Below are 16814 nucleotides of genomic sequence, written 5' to 3'. Positions count from 1 at the left end.
TACATGAGACCCTGGGTTCAATACCTTGGACCACCAAATAATTTTTAAAACCACCCAAAAAAAAAGTTTTTATATTTATGCCAAGAGAATGGTCTCTATATTTCATGATACTCCCATAAAATAGCATTATTGTTTGGTTACAGCTCATCAATTCCCTTAAGAAGTTATACAAACATTTATTTAATGGTAATAATGTTCAAAATATAGTTCAAGTACTCCTTTTTGAAATTGTTTCATTCTTCTGAACATCACTGGTAGGTATTTTTCCTTCTTGAATAAGTTGGTTTTCAAAACTAGAAATTATTGAGAATATTATATTTGGAATATTGTAGGTAATCAAGCTAAATAATTTTTCCACTAAGATACACTTATGATGTTGTTCATTTACTCAGCAAATATTTCTTGAGGCCCTACTAAGCGTCTTTTTCACTCTTAGCACAAATTACAACATCATGAACAAAGCAGTTTCTATTTCCACAGAGTTTATAGTTTAGCAGGAAAGATAAGCATTAAATTAAACATAATTGCATTAGGCATCAAGAAGAGGAAACAATGGAATGCTGTGAGTGAATGACAAGAGCCCAGAAAACACCTAATTTACACTGGGCATCTTACTCAGCAGAAGTAACATTTGAGTTGGGCATAGTGGCACACACCTATAATGCCAGCAACTTGGGAGCCTGAAACAGGAGACTTGCAAGTTCAAAGCCAGCTTGAACAACTTAGCAAGGCCCTATCTCAAAATAAAAAGTAAAAAGGGATGGGGAGGGCTGGGGTTGTGGCTCAGCGGTAGAGCGCTCACCTAGCATGTGCAAGGTGCTGGGTTTAATTCTCAGCACCACATAAAAAATAAGTAAATAAACAATATAAAGGTATTGTGTCCAACTACAACTGAAAAAAAAAAGGTGGACTGGGGATATGGCTCATTAGTTAAGTACCCCTGGGGTTCATTTGAGCTATGACCAAGAAATAGGTAAATTTGGCAGGTGAGAATTAAAAATGATACAAAAAATGCTCTAGGAAGGGCCAGTTTGAGTAACGTATAAAATGACAAAAGGAGAGTAGGACAAATTAAATTTGAAGATATAGGCCAAAGCCAGAGTATACAAGGAGAATTTAGATTTTAATGCATTATAAGGGTATTGAATATTTCAGGGTACCATTATCTTACCTAGGTTACTGCAGTTATCTTAGCTGGGTTGTTTGGGGGATTTTTGTTTTATTTGCTTTTACCTTTAATTCCTGTAGTTTGTCCCTTAAAAGAACAGCCAGAGAGATCCTTTTCTGTTGTTATTGCTGACAACACTAAAAGCTGAAGCCTTAAAATAGTGGAAGGCCTTATACGATCTGGCCCCTTGATGTATCTTATATTCTATTATTTTCCACCAAGCTCACTTCATTCTGTCTTTACTAGCTTCTTCTACATGCCAAAAATATTCCTGCCTCAAGGTCTCTGATCTTGCAATTTCCTATACCTGTGATGGTATTTCTCTAAATATTTATTTATAGCTTTACTTTCTTATTTTTGTTAGATATTTATTAGCAGTCAGATTCTTCTCCATTCACCCTATCAAAAAAAAGAAAAAACGGGTAACTGCCCTTTCCACATTCCATTCAGCACTCATCACCTACTGACATGCTTTACTTATATTTATCTTTTTTCTTTCTGTCTCCCTCTACTCCCAACACACACACACACACACACACACAAGCTCCATGGGTACAGGGATTTTGTGTTAGTTACTACTGTAGCTTCATTACCTAGAATAACATTTGGCATTAAACAAAAAAAAAACTCAAATTAATGAAAGGTGAAGTTTCTAGTTTCTGTCTTATACGTCATGATGATGGATATCACCATTTAGCAAAATCAGGGTAGTGGGAAAGGAGACATGGTAGGGAGGACTAGATTCAGGGTGGGGAGAAGATATGAACTGATTTTTGGCATGTCTGTTTTGTGTTGCCTATGAACCATCTAAGTAGCTAGATCAGAGGTAGGTGAATATTGTATGGAATATAGATCAGAGCCTAGGCTGGAAAAAAGAAATATGTTATTATAGGTGGTATTTGAAATCATGGAAATGAATGTATCTAAATGAGGAGGTCTGTGAAATAGAGGTACTAGAACTAAGCCCTGTAATGCAACATTTGAACCCAGAGAAGACACTGAATGTTTAAGTAGGAGAAAAGAAAGATTATGGATGTCATTTCTAGATTCTGCAGTGACTTCCCATTATCTCCAAAATATGAGACCAGATCATCAGCTAAGAATTGAAAGGGGAAGATTGCTCAACAATATTGAGAACTCATTTGAGATTGGGAAATATCAGTTTAGAATGATAGATTTATTCACTTAAGATTTTCTCCAGCACTGTTTACATGGTGCATAAAATAGACAACTGAGTTCATCTAGGGTTGGACAGAGAAAGGGGGAAAAGGATTGCTCTTAAATCAACTAATGTTCTTGTTTTATATATTTAGCTGACCCAATAAATAATCCACTGAATCTCTACTATGTACCCAACATTGTTTTAGACAATGATAAAAAGAGAGTGGCCATCCTTTAGAAGTTCATAAACTAGTGAATGAAATAGACATAAAAACAAACAAGATATGATAGCATGAGTAGCAAAATGTTATGGAAGCAAAGAGAGCCATTCAGAAATAAGTGAGGCTTCACCAAAGTGACATTTGAATTGAGTTTTAATTTTATTTGGTGGAGTATGTAACTATCCATTGTGACATTTTTATTCATCTGATCATAAAATAGCAGAGAATTACCAGAAATACAAACTATATCGTTATAGCTTATGTATGTTTCTACATATTTTTTTCACCATAGAAATCTATACATAAGAAATCTGTTTTATCAAAGTAAAAACATTGTTCATACATTCAATAAATACATACTTGAATTTCCTACATGTTAACTGTTGATGCTTTTTCATGTATGCAAGCTGTAAAAAGAGGAGTACCTAAAATATTTTGAGCTATATGTAATGCTTATTCATAATGCTTCACTTACCAGGTTTGGTATATACCAGACAATACTGCCTCACTTTCGTACTAGATTTGATATATAATTGATGCATTATGAATAATGCCTAGGGCTTTTTAAAGTATAATATGCTTTACCAGGAGAAATCAATTTTTTAAAAATAAATTTCTGACAAAAATATTACTAGTAATTAAGTTAAAAAAATACTTTGAGATTCCTCTTATGCTTAATAGCATACAGTCTATTGGGTATTGCACAAAAAATTTCTGTTGCCACATTTATATCACTGTCTTTCTGGAAGCTCCATTACCTTCCCCAAAACTTGTTCCATTGTTGTTCATTATTTGTTCCTTTAAATTCACATTTTTACTGCTCCTTTCAGCTTATATACATGTCTTTTTTAATAAATGAGGAGTGGTGTAAGGGGGATCCATGACCTTGTAAAGAATAGTCTGTGCTCTCTATCTGCTTTCTTATTTTTCTTCAATCCACATCTTATTTAAATCTATCAAGTGCCTAGCAGGATAGGTAAAAGCATGGATTTGAAATCAGATTGCTAGGATTCAAATCTTAGCTCTCTCATTTGCAAATTGTATGACATTGAATAAGAAACTTTCTAGTTTCTTCATCGGTAAAGTGAAAATTTAATTTTTTAAGAAGTGCTTGATGCATAGTAAACAGTATATAAATATCAACTCATGTTGTCACTGTGATATTATACCACTCCATAGAAATTTTGATAAGGTCACTCTTGACCTCCTTGTTTGCTAGGTTTTCTGTCACCCCTTTACCTTTGAGAATTTGACGTCCATTTTTACACTGGCAAATCCTGAAGCTGTCTCACCCATAATTCTCCCTCCTCAGTTTCCCTCCAGTATGAATCTTTTAAATGGACATTGATACAGATATAACCTACAAATAACTCAACATGTTTACTAAGACTAGTCCCAGTCCTCTTTATTTCTTATACTTACTCTTGTAACTACAATTGTCTACCCAGTAACCCACATTAAAACATGAGATTTATCCAAAGTTCTTTTCACTCTTAAATAGCAGTTATATCCACTGTTTCCTCCAACAGGACATTATTTCAATACTCAGCATTTTTAAGGTGAAGTATAAAAATATAAGCCAAGTCATTCCTGTTGCATTATTTATCCTCTTCCAGCCCATTTAGTACACTGCTTCCAAATACATTGATTTGAAAAGAAAATATGATTATAATATGTTTAAAGTTTGTTTACTATCCTCTGAAGGATAAAATTCATACCAGATCCTGATTACTTTTTTATCCAAAATTACTTTCAATTCTTAGAACTCATTAAGTTTCAAAACTCTTTGAACATATTATTACCTCTTCCTTAGTTGTCTTTCCTATACTTCCCCCCTTTCTTCTATCCCTTCCTCCTAGACAAAATATCCATTACACAGAATCATGAAAGCAAAAGCTGTCTTTGGTTTTCTTTTATATCCCCTATATTTAGTATAATGCCTGATGTATATTAGGACATTGTTTCTCATGATTTGCCTGTGGATTTCACAGTGTTGATCAAATGAAATAACTATAGAAATTGAAAATGGTTAAAATTTTCTATAGCAATCTGATAGAGCAATTTTATAGCTATTAAATCTAATAATAAAAATCAGACTTGGCTTTTGTATATTGTTTTTTAGTTTTATATTCTTAGTGGTTTGTACACAAAAGTACCAATCTTTGATTCAGTAATTAAAAAAAATATTAGTCAGTCCTCCTAACACAAATGTTTTGAGAAACACTAATTAGAAAAATTATTACCAGAAATGTTTGGAATTCAACCTGTACCAGATTTATAATATTTTTAGAGCTGCCTAAACTCCAAACGAACTCAATAATTTTAAAAAGAATTAAAGTATGTAATAAACAACTAAAAAATGAAACTTCTTGCAACTAAAAACTGAAAAAAAAAAAAAAACCCAACATAAAAAGTCCAAGAAATCTGATACTACTTGGATTGGGTCATCATTGTTAGTCCTAATTTGACAGGTCATACCAGCACTGCAATACAAATAGTTCCTTGAATAATTTTACAGTGAATCATATGAGAAAATCTTTTTAGAACATATTTTATATACTTTCAGAGGCTTTTGAAATAATATTTTCTTAATAAATACTTGAGTGATTAGGTAAATTTGAAGTTTTTAGATTATGAAAATAGACATCTTCATAGTTCATGTTATCACATGATGTTTAAATTTCTATTTCACTTCAGTTTAATTATTATCAATTATGGGCCTAGTGTAATGAAATGACAAAGAAATATATGGCTTGGTTATTTAGAGTGTAATAAGTCAGTAAAACTTAAAAAAATTCTGCTGCCCCTTCTTATATGCCCTTGCAAGAAAATTAAAAATTAATAAATCATATAATTCTTAATATTCAGTTACTTGAAAACATTTTTTATTGAATATTTTCTGCAAGGGATTGAATACCAATATTACGTACTTGTGTGTGCACGTGCGCATGTGTGTGTGCGTGTGACTATATGTTTTTCACCCTTAAAACTTCTATCTTGCCTGCCAAAAAGTTAATATTAGCATTTATTTCATTGTGAGCCTGTTTTGAATTATTAATGGGCTAAGAGATGGTTTCTAAAACATTAAAATTATTTATAAACTTTAGTTTTTAAATATAGATGTAACGTAACATTGTTTCTTAATGTTATTATAGAAACATTTGGTTTTAGCATGCTTTCCATAAAGTGAATACCTTAACATAAAATCACTCATAGTCTGTTGCTAAAAAGTAAAAAAAAAATTTAAAAATCAGAATTGCTATCATAGTCTAGTGGTCTAAAGCCTGATTTAAATACACCTTACCTGAAGCTTATAGCTTTGTTGGTATAATAATAATTTATAGCCAAAACTTTCAAATTTATCTTTATCACAAAGGATCTTCTATCCAATTTCTTTCAGCTTTCAATATGAAAATCAGTGATCTTTACATAATCATGACGTTTTTAACAGGGACATCTATAGTTACAGGATTACAAGGTAATCTTTTTGACAAACTTAGAATTAGTTTTCCTCAATCCTATAGATGAGGGGGAAAGGATTGACATTTCTTTGCTGACCAACAAAGTGTATCCCATCATTTTTCGTGTTTCCCAGAACTTTGATAATAATTATTCATTGAATTCAAGTAATATACAAAGAAGATATATCATAGAATTTGAAGGAAAGGGAAACAGTGGGACTTTTGTTTAATTTTATTCATGTTGTTAAACCTAGGGAGTGAGTAATTAAATAAAAATGATAGAACAGCATCTAGAGTATGTAGTTCTCTATTTTTACCAGTTGTATAGAGAAGAAAACACAGCAAAAGTTTTTAAAAATAGATAAGAGGAAAATTATATCCATCTTTTTAAAAAGCTCAAAGAATAGAAATGTAAATCAAGATAGAGCAATATTTTGTTTACTCTCACAAAATATTTGGAGATCTTCAGAATTAATTTCAAATCTCATATGAGATTTGACTTTTCTAGAAAAAAATTAACAAAAATAAGATTAAATTACCAGAAAGCTTATTTTTTTAATCTATTTGATGATGGCACAGGCCTATATTTCAGTTCCATTGTGAAATCTTACATCAGACTTTCTAGTATCATCCACTGTTTTGGTTTGGTTTGTTTTGGTTTGATTGGTTTTTTGAATTTTACAAAACTAATGCCAGTATCCCAATATTAGTAGAATGCTTTTAAATTATGGCAGTACCTTTTCAGAATTCTGATACTGTTCTCATGACAAATTGGAAAACAACAGGCAAATTTAAAAATTCTTTATCCACATAACCTTAAAATTCAGGGTGGAAAAACATATTTGAGGGTATTCTAAAATGACATTTACTGTTAATTACTTTAGGTTTTATTTTTTAAGTCAAAAAATAAGAATGAATCCCTTATTTTAGATTGGGTTTTTATTTTTACGTTTGGTCAGTTTGAAGGTGTAGCTATTTTCTAAAGGGTTGTGAGTGGCATTACATTTTTATCAGTTACAGAATGAGTTGCACAACTCAAAAACTTTAGGTAATCAAAAATTAAGTTTGTTTTCTTTCCTGTTCTAGTTACCGGTTTACTAAATAGTGAGCATACATGATCACTTGAGAATTGGGCTTCTGGAGCACCTGAACAGAAAGGGAGTGGTTCATATTCAGCATTACAAAAGACAACTTTCTCTTTTTGAAGGGGATTACTTTGGCTATTTTCCAGGTACTGGGGAAATTCCAGTTCGTTACAAGTTATGGGATGGCTATTAATTATTCATTTCCTAAAATATGTTGATTACAGACTTGAGATTTGGTTATATAGTAGGACTTTGTCTTCATCAGTTTAAAACAACAACAAAACCTACATTGAAGTTTATAGTGAAATACAAAATTGAGACTCTTACTTGTCACTTATATTGTTTTAGAAATATCAATCTTAGTTATCAGAACATATATAGTAAAAGACTAAGTCTTTTACTTTCAAAAAGTAAGAACAGTAAGATTTGTGCATGTGTATGTGAAGAAAATGTATAAGATGCTTTGCATCTTCCAAGCAATTAAACAATGAAAGAAAATTATATTTCCCATATATATTAAAGTTTTAGGATGTTGGGTTAAGGAAGGAAGTTTGTAACTAGATAGTTTTTATGAAGAATTAATACTTTATGAACAATTTGAATGTTTATTATTTTTTAACGTAGTTCTTCAGGGTTGCAGTGGATGAAGGTGTGTATACATTTGAACCATAACAGCAGAATGTCTTTTGATGAGACATCTGATTATTTAAGAGAATTCTCTTTAGAATTTTCATATCTAGTTCCAGGGTGAAGATTTTAGGGAAAAGAAAAAAAACTGCATTTCAAAATATATTTTTCACTTATCTTTTACTTATAGAGAGTTATCTTATAGTTTTATAGATATTACACACACATATATGGGGTATATACAGTAGTTATTTTCTTTCACTAGGGAAATCTCTCAGGAATTATTTGGACTATAGTTATTTTTGAACTTGTAGAATTTTGGTGTAGAGTTATAATGGGTCAATTTAGATGTCCTTTTTAGTCTGTTGTTTTCCCATTGCTTTCTTACTTGAGGAATGTTTCTTAGTCTCTCTACTGTACAAGTTTTCATTTACTCAACACACTTTAATTGAGCTATATGTCAGGTACTGTGCTAAATTCTGAGGTATAAATTATAAGACATGGACTCTGCCGTATATGTAAGTTGAAGGTGGTATAGTTTTAGCCCTGATGATGGAATATTAGTTTTTGTTTGTTTGGTTGCTGTTTTTTTGGTTTTTGAGGTGCTGAGGAACTTATAACTTTGAGAAGATGCTAAAGTAAATTTAAAGAATTTTAAGTGTGAATTTCTTACAGGGGAAGAAATTTCTAAGGAGAGGAATGAATACATGTGAAGGTGCAGTCTTAATACTTTAAGCTAAGGCATATATCTTAAGATTCATAATTCAAAAACAAGGATAATCTTAAACTTGAAATTTATAATGTGAAATACATATACAATATAAAATGCATGTAGAGAAAAACCCCATAGCCACTTCAAAGAATAGATATGTAGCAGTCGCTTCTCACTAAATGTTTAGCTTGCGCATACACCAACCATTCTTACCATTCTTTCGATCAACAGCCTTTCATTCATAGTAGCTTATTTCCTGAACCTTACCTCTAGTCATTCTATCACAAATGCTAAATTAGTAAATTCCAAAAGCCTACCATCTACTAAACATGAAATTTCGTTTTTTAATCCCTAAATCTGCAAGTGCTCTTGCCAGTTTTGTACACAATAAACTTGCATTAAAAATACTTTACCTGGTTAATAGTACCTATTATTAATAGAAATTTTTTACTTTTTAACTTTTGCATTGAGTTGGAATGTAGGTACAGAACCTTTTTATTCTGTCTGGTTAATGCTTTAATTGTAACATGCTGTTTGACAAAATGAGTTGAAATTTTAAGACCAACTCTAGGCACAAATAATGATAGAAACAAAATATGGCTTAAACATAAAAGCATTTTATGATCAGTCACATTGCTTGATAGATAAAACTCATTTTATTAGAGTTGAAGTACAAGATTTAGTTCTCCCAAAGCACTGAGATTTTGACATTCATCTTTGTCAAAAGAGTTGACTTCAGTAAATTAACAAGAGACATAGCTCCAAATAACATGAGACTAGTAGACATGTTTAAAACTCGGAAGTATTTACAAACATAGCATACTTACAGTGTATCCACAAACTAAATCATACTGTTTATATATTTATTTTTTATGACATATTTATACATATTCTCAGTTTTTGCTAAGAACAATTGTGTTGTTAAGAAAGGGTGAGTTTTGTTATTTTACAGTCCAAGAAGCATTGAGAATAAGAGAGAGATTCACATAGACACAACACATGTTAGATGACTTTTATATCATATCATTTAAAGTATCTTACAAACGTAAAGGAAAATGCCCTACAAACAAAGGATTTTAAAATATGTGTCTTTAAGAAAGGAAATTGTTTTAGGACAGTCTCATCTAATAGAAAATGATACTTGTATAGTAGAAAAGCTTAACTCTGATTATGGTTTTTATTATTGAACTGTATAGAAATTACTATTCTGTAAAGCACTGTGTTTTATGGCAGCCAGTCCAATTGTACAGTTTTCTTGCAGTAGTCAAAGATTTTCATCTTTCCAAGATAGCTTACATAAAAATGATTGAATAATGAGTTACATGAAGTATTACAAATCAAATTATATTATAAAAATATTTTAAGAAACTGACTTTCTTCTTCCAGAATGGTGGTACTGAATAGTAGTAGAACATCACCCGGGGCATGTAAATATTTTAGTTGTTTGATCTTTTTTCCAATTATGTCTTGAAATTTGTACCAAAAATTATAATGAAACTTTTAATATTTTAACTTCATCTTATGCTATTTCAAGAATTTATTCCTCATTTAGTGGTATTTTCAAAATGAGGGAGGAAAGCCTGACATCACCCTAGTTTTTAAATAAATATGTGTTAGTATATATTTATATATATTTATACTGACTATTGAATTTCCAAGTTTATCTGTGTTTTTGCAAATTGTTAGAGAATTGTAGCTTGAGAGTTTCTTAAAACATTAAATTCCAGAAATAAGAGGCTTGTTTTGGCCCATTTAGGACTAAATAGCTAAAACGTAGATACTAGTTATGGTATCTTCATAGGTAATTTGTATAATTACTTCTCATTAAAATTATTTTTGGGCTGGGGTTGTGGCTCCATGGTAGAGCACTCGCCTAGCACACGTGAGGCACTGGGTTCGATACTTAGCACCACATAAAAATAAAATACAGTATTGTGTCCACCTACAACTAAAAAATAGAAAATATTTTGTGTTTCTTAAATAGTGTGTTAACAGTGAATTATAATCAGTTTCAAACCAACATGTGTCACTGTGAAAATAAATGCTAGTCTAAAAATAAAGAGTGGACGTTTTTAACGTGCATTGCCCTTCTTTTGGTTTCATATTCAAATACTTGGAGATTCTTTTGAGATTACTCATTACAAGTAAATATATTTTTGCTGCATCTAGTAATATTTTATTTGAAAACAAATCATTGAGCAACTGAACCTAACATTGAAAGAAAAGAGTAAATCTGAGAAAATAAATGCATTAGTAAACATAGGCAAAAACATTTTTATTAAGCACATATTTACTATATACATTGTAAGGGCCAAGTGAAGTAGTGCTCAGTGCTAGAGGTGTAAATATAAAAGTTATTGTGGTACCTGCTTTCCTGGAGGCAGACCATTTGTCAGACCATTTTGTTTGTCTTTCCTTGTCAGATCATTTGACAAAACAGGCAAACTAAAAATTAAAGCTATAGTTTATTATAAAATCAGTGCAGAAACATACAGGAAGAAACAAGTATTATGAAGGCTTCCCAGACACAATATCAGAATCTTGATGGATTGGTAAACATTAAGTAAGGCAAAAAAAGGTACATTTTCAGATAGCTAAAGTTGCAAACTTAGGATGTTTAGAGGTCAAGGAACCACAAGTAAACTAAAATAAGGCTCAATAAAGTAGAAGAGAAAAGATATTGGCGAAAGATTGAGGGTACACAGGTGGGCAACAGACCCATTTAAGGATTTGGTATTCTAATCTGAAAGCAAGGAAAGCCATTAAACAATTTGTAGCAAGGAAGTAACTTGATAAAAGATCATCCTTGGGCTGAGGTTGTAGCTCAGTGGTAGAGCACTTGCCTTGCACACGTTAGGTGCTGGGTTCGATCCTCAGCACCACATAAAAAAATAAACAAAATAAAGTTATTAAAACAAATCACCCTTGATGATATATGAAAACTAAAATAACTTTTTATCTTTGTAAGATAAGGATATATGTGAATAATTAAGTAAAAATAACTCGGGAATTATTTATATTTACACAACTTGGTTCTTTGAGATATTTGGTAAAATGTAAATTATGTTGTTGTATGATTGCATTAATAGATGATAGTGGAATATGTTATATTCTTATTATAACTCTGAGTTGATCAAATATAAAGACTTGAAAACTAATTGATAATTGTTGGAAATTGCTATTCAATCTCCCTTTACTTAATTGTCTTTTAACATTGATCCTATCTGTGCTATTTCGGTAATATAAGATGGCATTTTTGCTCTGTATAGCTGTATTGTATTCTAGATTGCCTGGACCTCCCTCCCCCAAAATGTTTTACACTAAAAGTTTTATACTGAATTTGGGTTTATAATTAAAAGGATACATAATAAAAAAAGAAGAGAAAATTAAACTCCAGAGGAGTATGAGATAAGGAGAGGTGTTGAGATAAAAAAGAAATTAGAAAGGATAATATCCTTTCCCTTAGTTGCCTCCTACACTGTAGCCTACTTCTCTCTTCCTCTTGCTAATATAAAGAAAAATTTTTACACTAATAGTGATATGTAAATGATCTTGAAAACTGTATAGCCCATCCTAGATATTTTTAACTGTATAAAAATCTGATAATACAAATTTCATGGCACTATAAGTAGTTCTCCCTTTTGCCTTGAGAATAGGGACTAGACTACTAATTTAGACAATATTATTTTTATTATATAGAAAATTCCTAAATAGATACTACGATTACTTGAGTAAACATAAATTGATTTATAATTGAAACCACAAAATTAAGCTCCATAATTTACTTGAAAGACCTGAGTATAAGTTGAATAAGTTTATTTTACAGTTTTAGCTCAAAAAGATAGTTATAATTCACAACATCTGAGTTATCAAAAAAAACAGCAGACTGAATCTTTCACCCTAAGTATATTTAATTTAATAGCAAGCACTCTTTGAAAAACTTTGAAAATAAAATGTTTTACACTGAATTTCCATTAATGTAAATCCAGGCTCTCATCAAACTGGGCCTTTACTATTTTACATGCAAGCAACTAGTTCCTTATGTAGCAGTTTGTCATTTGACTCCAAGACAAATATTTTCTGTGCAGCAGGGGGAAAAGGAAAAAACTAATTACCTATATGGCTATATGTCTATAGCAGACACTGCATTTTTTAGGCATCTCATTAATTAAGTAGTAATATTTGTATTAAAATCAAATTATATGGTATCATCAGCTTAAAATTATTCCATCTTGAAATAAAATATTGTGGAAACTGTACTTTCATCTATTTTTAAAGAATATATTGTTTTATTTAGAATGGAAGAAAGTTGAAGAATTAAATTACTCATAGTTTTTATTTTTCCATAGAAGAAAACTGAATTGTATTAAAACAAGAACTGAAAAAAGTGAGAATACACTTACCCAGAGTCTACATAACTGAAATTTATTTTCTCAGTTTCAGCTAGTTTATACTATTCCTTATAAAGGTAGTTGGCCAGATGGAAGGCTTAAAGGCTGCTCTTTAATGATAAGTAACTTATAGTGGAAGCAGTAAATTTAGTCATCCCTCAGTATCAATGGTAATTGGTACCAAAATCCATGAATGCTCAAGTCCTTGATATAAAATGATGTATTATTTGCGTATAACCCATGCACATCCTTTCATATGTCTTAAATTATCTCTAGATTACATAAATTCCTGATATAAATGCTGTGTAAATTTCTGCTATATTGTAATGTTTAGGGAATACTGAAAAGAAAATAGTCTCTATATTCATTGTAGACACAATTTTTTCCCCAAGTATTTTTCTATCTGTGTTGGTTGAATCTACAGATAGAGAGTCAGCTAAACCTCTTTTTTAAGTTAATTTCTTGCTTGCACTCTTATCTTAGTTTTTACCTACTCAGGCTAATTTATAGGTTCCTGGGATGAGTAGACAATCCATAATTTCTACCAATCAAGTAAAAGAAGGAAAGAAAACTCTGAGCTTCTCTCCCAGCTAACAGGTAGTTTGCTGTGTTTAAAATTAATGCAGATTTCACAGCAACAAATATTAACATTTCATTTATTATAAATAATTGATTTGAAATTTGGGAAATGAATAGTTGAGTGCATCATTTCAGTGTTTATTTGAACAGTAACTTCTTAGTGCCAGAGACCATCTTATTTTTTTCTGATTGCTGTGGCAAACAATTTGTTTCCCTTTAATTTTAGCATGTTTTAAAAAAAGTGTGTGTATGGTTACTTTTACTTGAAAATATATTTTATTCTTTGCAGTGTTTGAGCAACACACCTCCACTTACTGAGTATTTCCTCAATGATAAGTATCAAGAAGAACTGAATTTTGACAATCCCTTAGGAATGAGAGGCGAAATAGCTAAATCATATGCTGAACTGATCAAGCAAATGTGGTCTGGAAAGTTTAGCTACGTCACCCCAAGAGCATTTAAGGTTAGTATGATAAATACATTCTCAACAAGAGTGATATCATCCCCAAGAGGGCAAAAACTAGTTCCTAGAAGAGAAGGATGAAAAATAGTAGCTATCACAATGATTTATAGCCCTTCAAAGGAATATAGGATGGATGGATGGATGGATAGATCATCTGTGGTAAAAAATTTCAGACAGATGACAGAGTGGGTGATTAGTTTTCAGAAAGTCTAAAAAGGATTTAGGAGGGGGGAATAATTTTAAAAGACTGAGAAAAACACTGGTATGATAGAATTACTACAGAGAAATAGCAGTGAGCATTTATTTGCATATTTTAGAATACATCTCTGAAAAATCTACATGACTATTTCATATTATACAACCTTAAAAAATAAATTTGAACATTTCATTAAAGTCTAAGAACTCAAGAGTATTTCAGTAGTCATTGCAAGTTTGAAAAATTAAAACTAGTCTGCAAAACAGTCACTAAATATGAATGTTTTCAATGTAATTCTTTAAAGTCAAAGTTTATTCAAATTTGTGAATAGATTTCTTTTTAGAATCAATAATATTACAAATGATTTTTCATTCAAACAAGAATTAAGTTAAAATTTGGCTTTATGTGTTAAAAAGTTTTCCTAATTAATTGTAATAGGAGTAGGATGAGAAAGTATGTACTTTTGAAGAATAAGCAATTATAATAAGCCATAATTTTTACAATCAACTTAAATGGTATTATTGTAGGACATGTACTAAGTAACCATATACTACTTCCTAAAAAGTAAGAATCGACTAAAAAATCATGTACCCCTACATTTGGACAGACTAGTCTAGACAAACCATCTCAACTCAACCCTCATTCCAAGTAGTTTTGTTTTGTTAGATTTTTTTTTCCTCTTTAAATTTTATGTAAAAATGCAGGCTCTTGATATTTGACTTCTTTCATATTATGATTTATAATTATTTTTTTTTTAGTTTTGGGTGGACACAGTATCTTTATTTTTATGTGGTGCTGAGGATCAAACTCAGTGCCTCGTGCTGGTAGGCGAGGGCTTTACCACTGAGCCACAACACCAGCCCCTCATATTATGATTTATATTATTACATTTCTTTGTAGTCCAATCAAAAAATAGTATTACAAAACTAGGAAAATTGAACATAAATATTATTATTATCTTTATGAGATTCTTCCTCTTTTTACACACAGAAACTAAAAGATTTATAGTTTTTTCCCCAGTGGACCCAAAGCAATAAGTTACTAAATTTTTTAAGCCTTCAGTGTTTCCCAATTTTTTGTACAATATTTTATTATATGTTCTCCTTGTTCTTTTCTCATGTCAACATTTCTCTATTTTAGAGAGTAGTTATTTTCAAAATTCTTTTAGATGTATGATTATCTGTATGATAATAATAGCCAGAATAAAAACTTGTCTTTTATTGTCTGCCTGACAAACATTTACAGGAAGAGGCAATAGGAAAACCAAGAGCTAAAAATTAAGAGTGCGGAAAACTCCTTTGACAAATAGTGAAATGGCAATTAGTAACAAAGAAATATAGGACCCATAATGATCAATACCCATTTTGGGGGGTTTTGTTCGTTTTTCATCTACACATTTTTTTAAGGAGTCCATGTTCTGTTCTGTTTTGGCCTAAATAAACTTCATTGAGGACTGGGATTAAAGCTCAGGAGTAGAGTGCTTGCCTACTGAGTTCAATCCTTAGCACCACATTTAAAAAAAAAAAAAGTGAATAAGATAAAGGTTAAATTCTAAAAAAAATAAATAAATAAATAAGCAAGCTTCATGGAATGTATACTGGAATGCAAAACAAGATATATGCTCCTATTTTGTATATATACATTTTCATTATTCACAATAGTTATATTCCTTAAATGTATTGCAAACACTGAATAACCATACTAAACTGTTGCTACTAGGGAAAATATAGGTTTTGATTCTATCAAACCTTCTAGTTGTAACATTTTCACATTTTCACCAACCAACCAGTGTGTCATTTTGTTTTATGTGTATTTTAGTTTAAAGACCCTTATTTACCATGTGTGGTGGTGTATACCTGTAATTCCTATGGCTCATGAGGCTGAGGCAGGAGGATTGTGAATTCAAAGCCAGTCTCAGCAATTTAGGCCCTAAGCAGTTCAGCAAGACCCTGTCTCTAAATAAAATATGAAAAGGACTAGGGATGTTCACAGTGGTTGAGCGCCACTGGGTTCAATCATTGGTACTAAAAAGAAAAAAAGGAAAAAAAATTGTTTAATATGTGTTGTTGATTCATTAACATTGAATTCATAGCCAACAGCACTGTAACTTATGTCTGAAGGAAGCTTATCTAACTATGTTTTCTCCAAAAGGTACATCACAGCCTCCTTCTAGCCAACACTTCAGCACTATGTATGGGGGGCTCTTTAAACACTGAAATAACTAGAAGACAGCACAGAAGTGTGGAAAAAAAAATAGCACTAAATCAACTACAAAAAGACATTTGTTTATATAGTATGAGAGCTAAAATAAAAAGGGGAGAGGATCACTTTGTTCCCCAGCTGAGAATGTGCATGTTAGATGACTCAAATTTTTCACCTCTCTGAGGATATCCACAATGACTGCTAAAGTGTTTAAATTTTATTTGAGGGTTACAAATAAATTTTAGCAAGTAGGCAACTCATAGATATGGAGTCCATGAATAATAAGAATCAACTGTAGAATTTTAAAGGAATCCTGACTCTTGCTGAGTTCATGGTTTTGCTTTTCTCACAGACACAGGTAGGACGTTTTGCACCCCAGTTTTCTGGATATCAACAGCAAGACTGTCAAGAACTATTAGCTTTCCTATTAGATGGACTACATGAAGATTTGAATAGAATTAGGAAAAAACCGTATATACAATTGAAAGATGCTGATGGAAGGCCTGATAAAGTAAGTTTCATGATATTATTGTCTGCATTGTTGCAAT

At 31.2% G+C, this 16814-nt stretch overlaps 1 protein-coding gene across 7 annotated transcripts in view; it reads left to right on the top strand.

Annotated features, from left to right (window-relative positions):
• Positions 1–16814, top strand: part of Usp15 (ubiquitin specific peptidase 15) — a 116328-nt gene that overhangs the window by 79428 nt on the left and 20086 nt on the right. For 3 of the 7 annotated variants that reach the window (XM_005328683.5, XM_005328682.5, XM_040280392.2), the window contains 2 exons: positions 13695–13868; positions 16619–16777. In XM_005328683.5, coding sequence (XP_005328740.2) covers positions 13695–13868; positions 16619–16777 — 333 coding nt within the window. Of the gene's footprint in view, positions 1–5950; positions 6029–7097; positions 7243–13694; positions 13869–16618; positions 16778–16814 lie in introns of those variants that run through there. The other 4 variants (XM_040280393.2, XR_005731787.2, XR_005731785.2 and 1 more) reach the window with 4 other exon arrangements.

This window comes from Ictidomys tridecemlineatus, chromosome 6, assembly GCF_052094955.1.
Source record: "Ictidomys tridecemlineatus isolate mIctTri1 chromosome 6, mIctTri1.hap1, whole genome shotgun sequence".
NCBI classification, from domain to species: domain Eukaryota; kingdom Metazoa; phylum Chordata; class Mammalia; order Rodentia; family Sciuridae; genus Ictidomys; species Ictidomys tridecemlineatus.
This window is presented reverse-complemented; position numbering and strand designations above follow the sequence as displayed.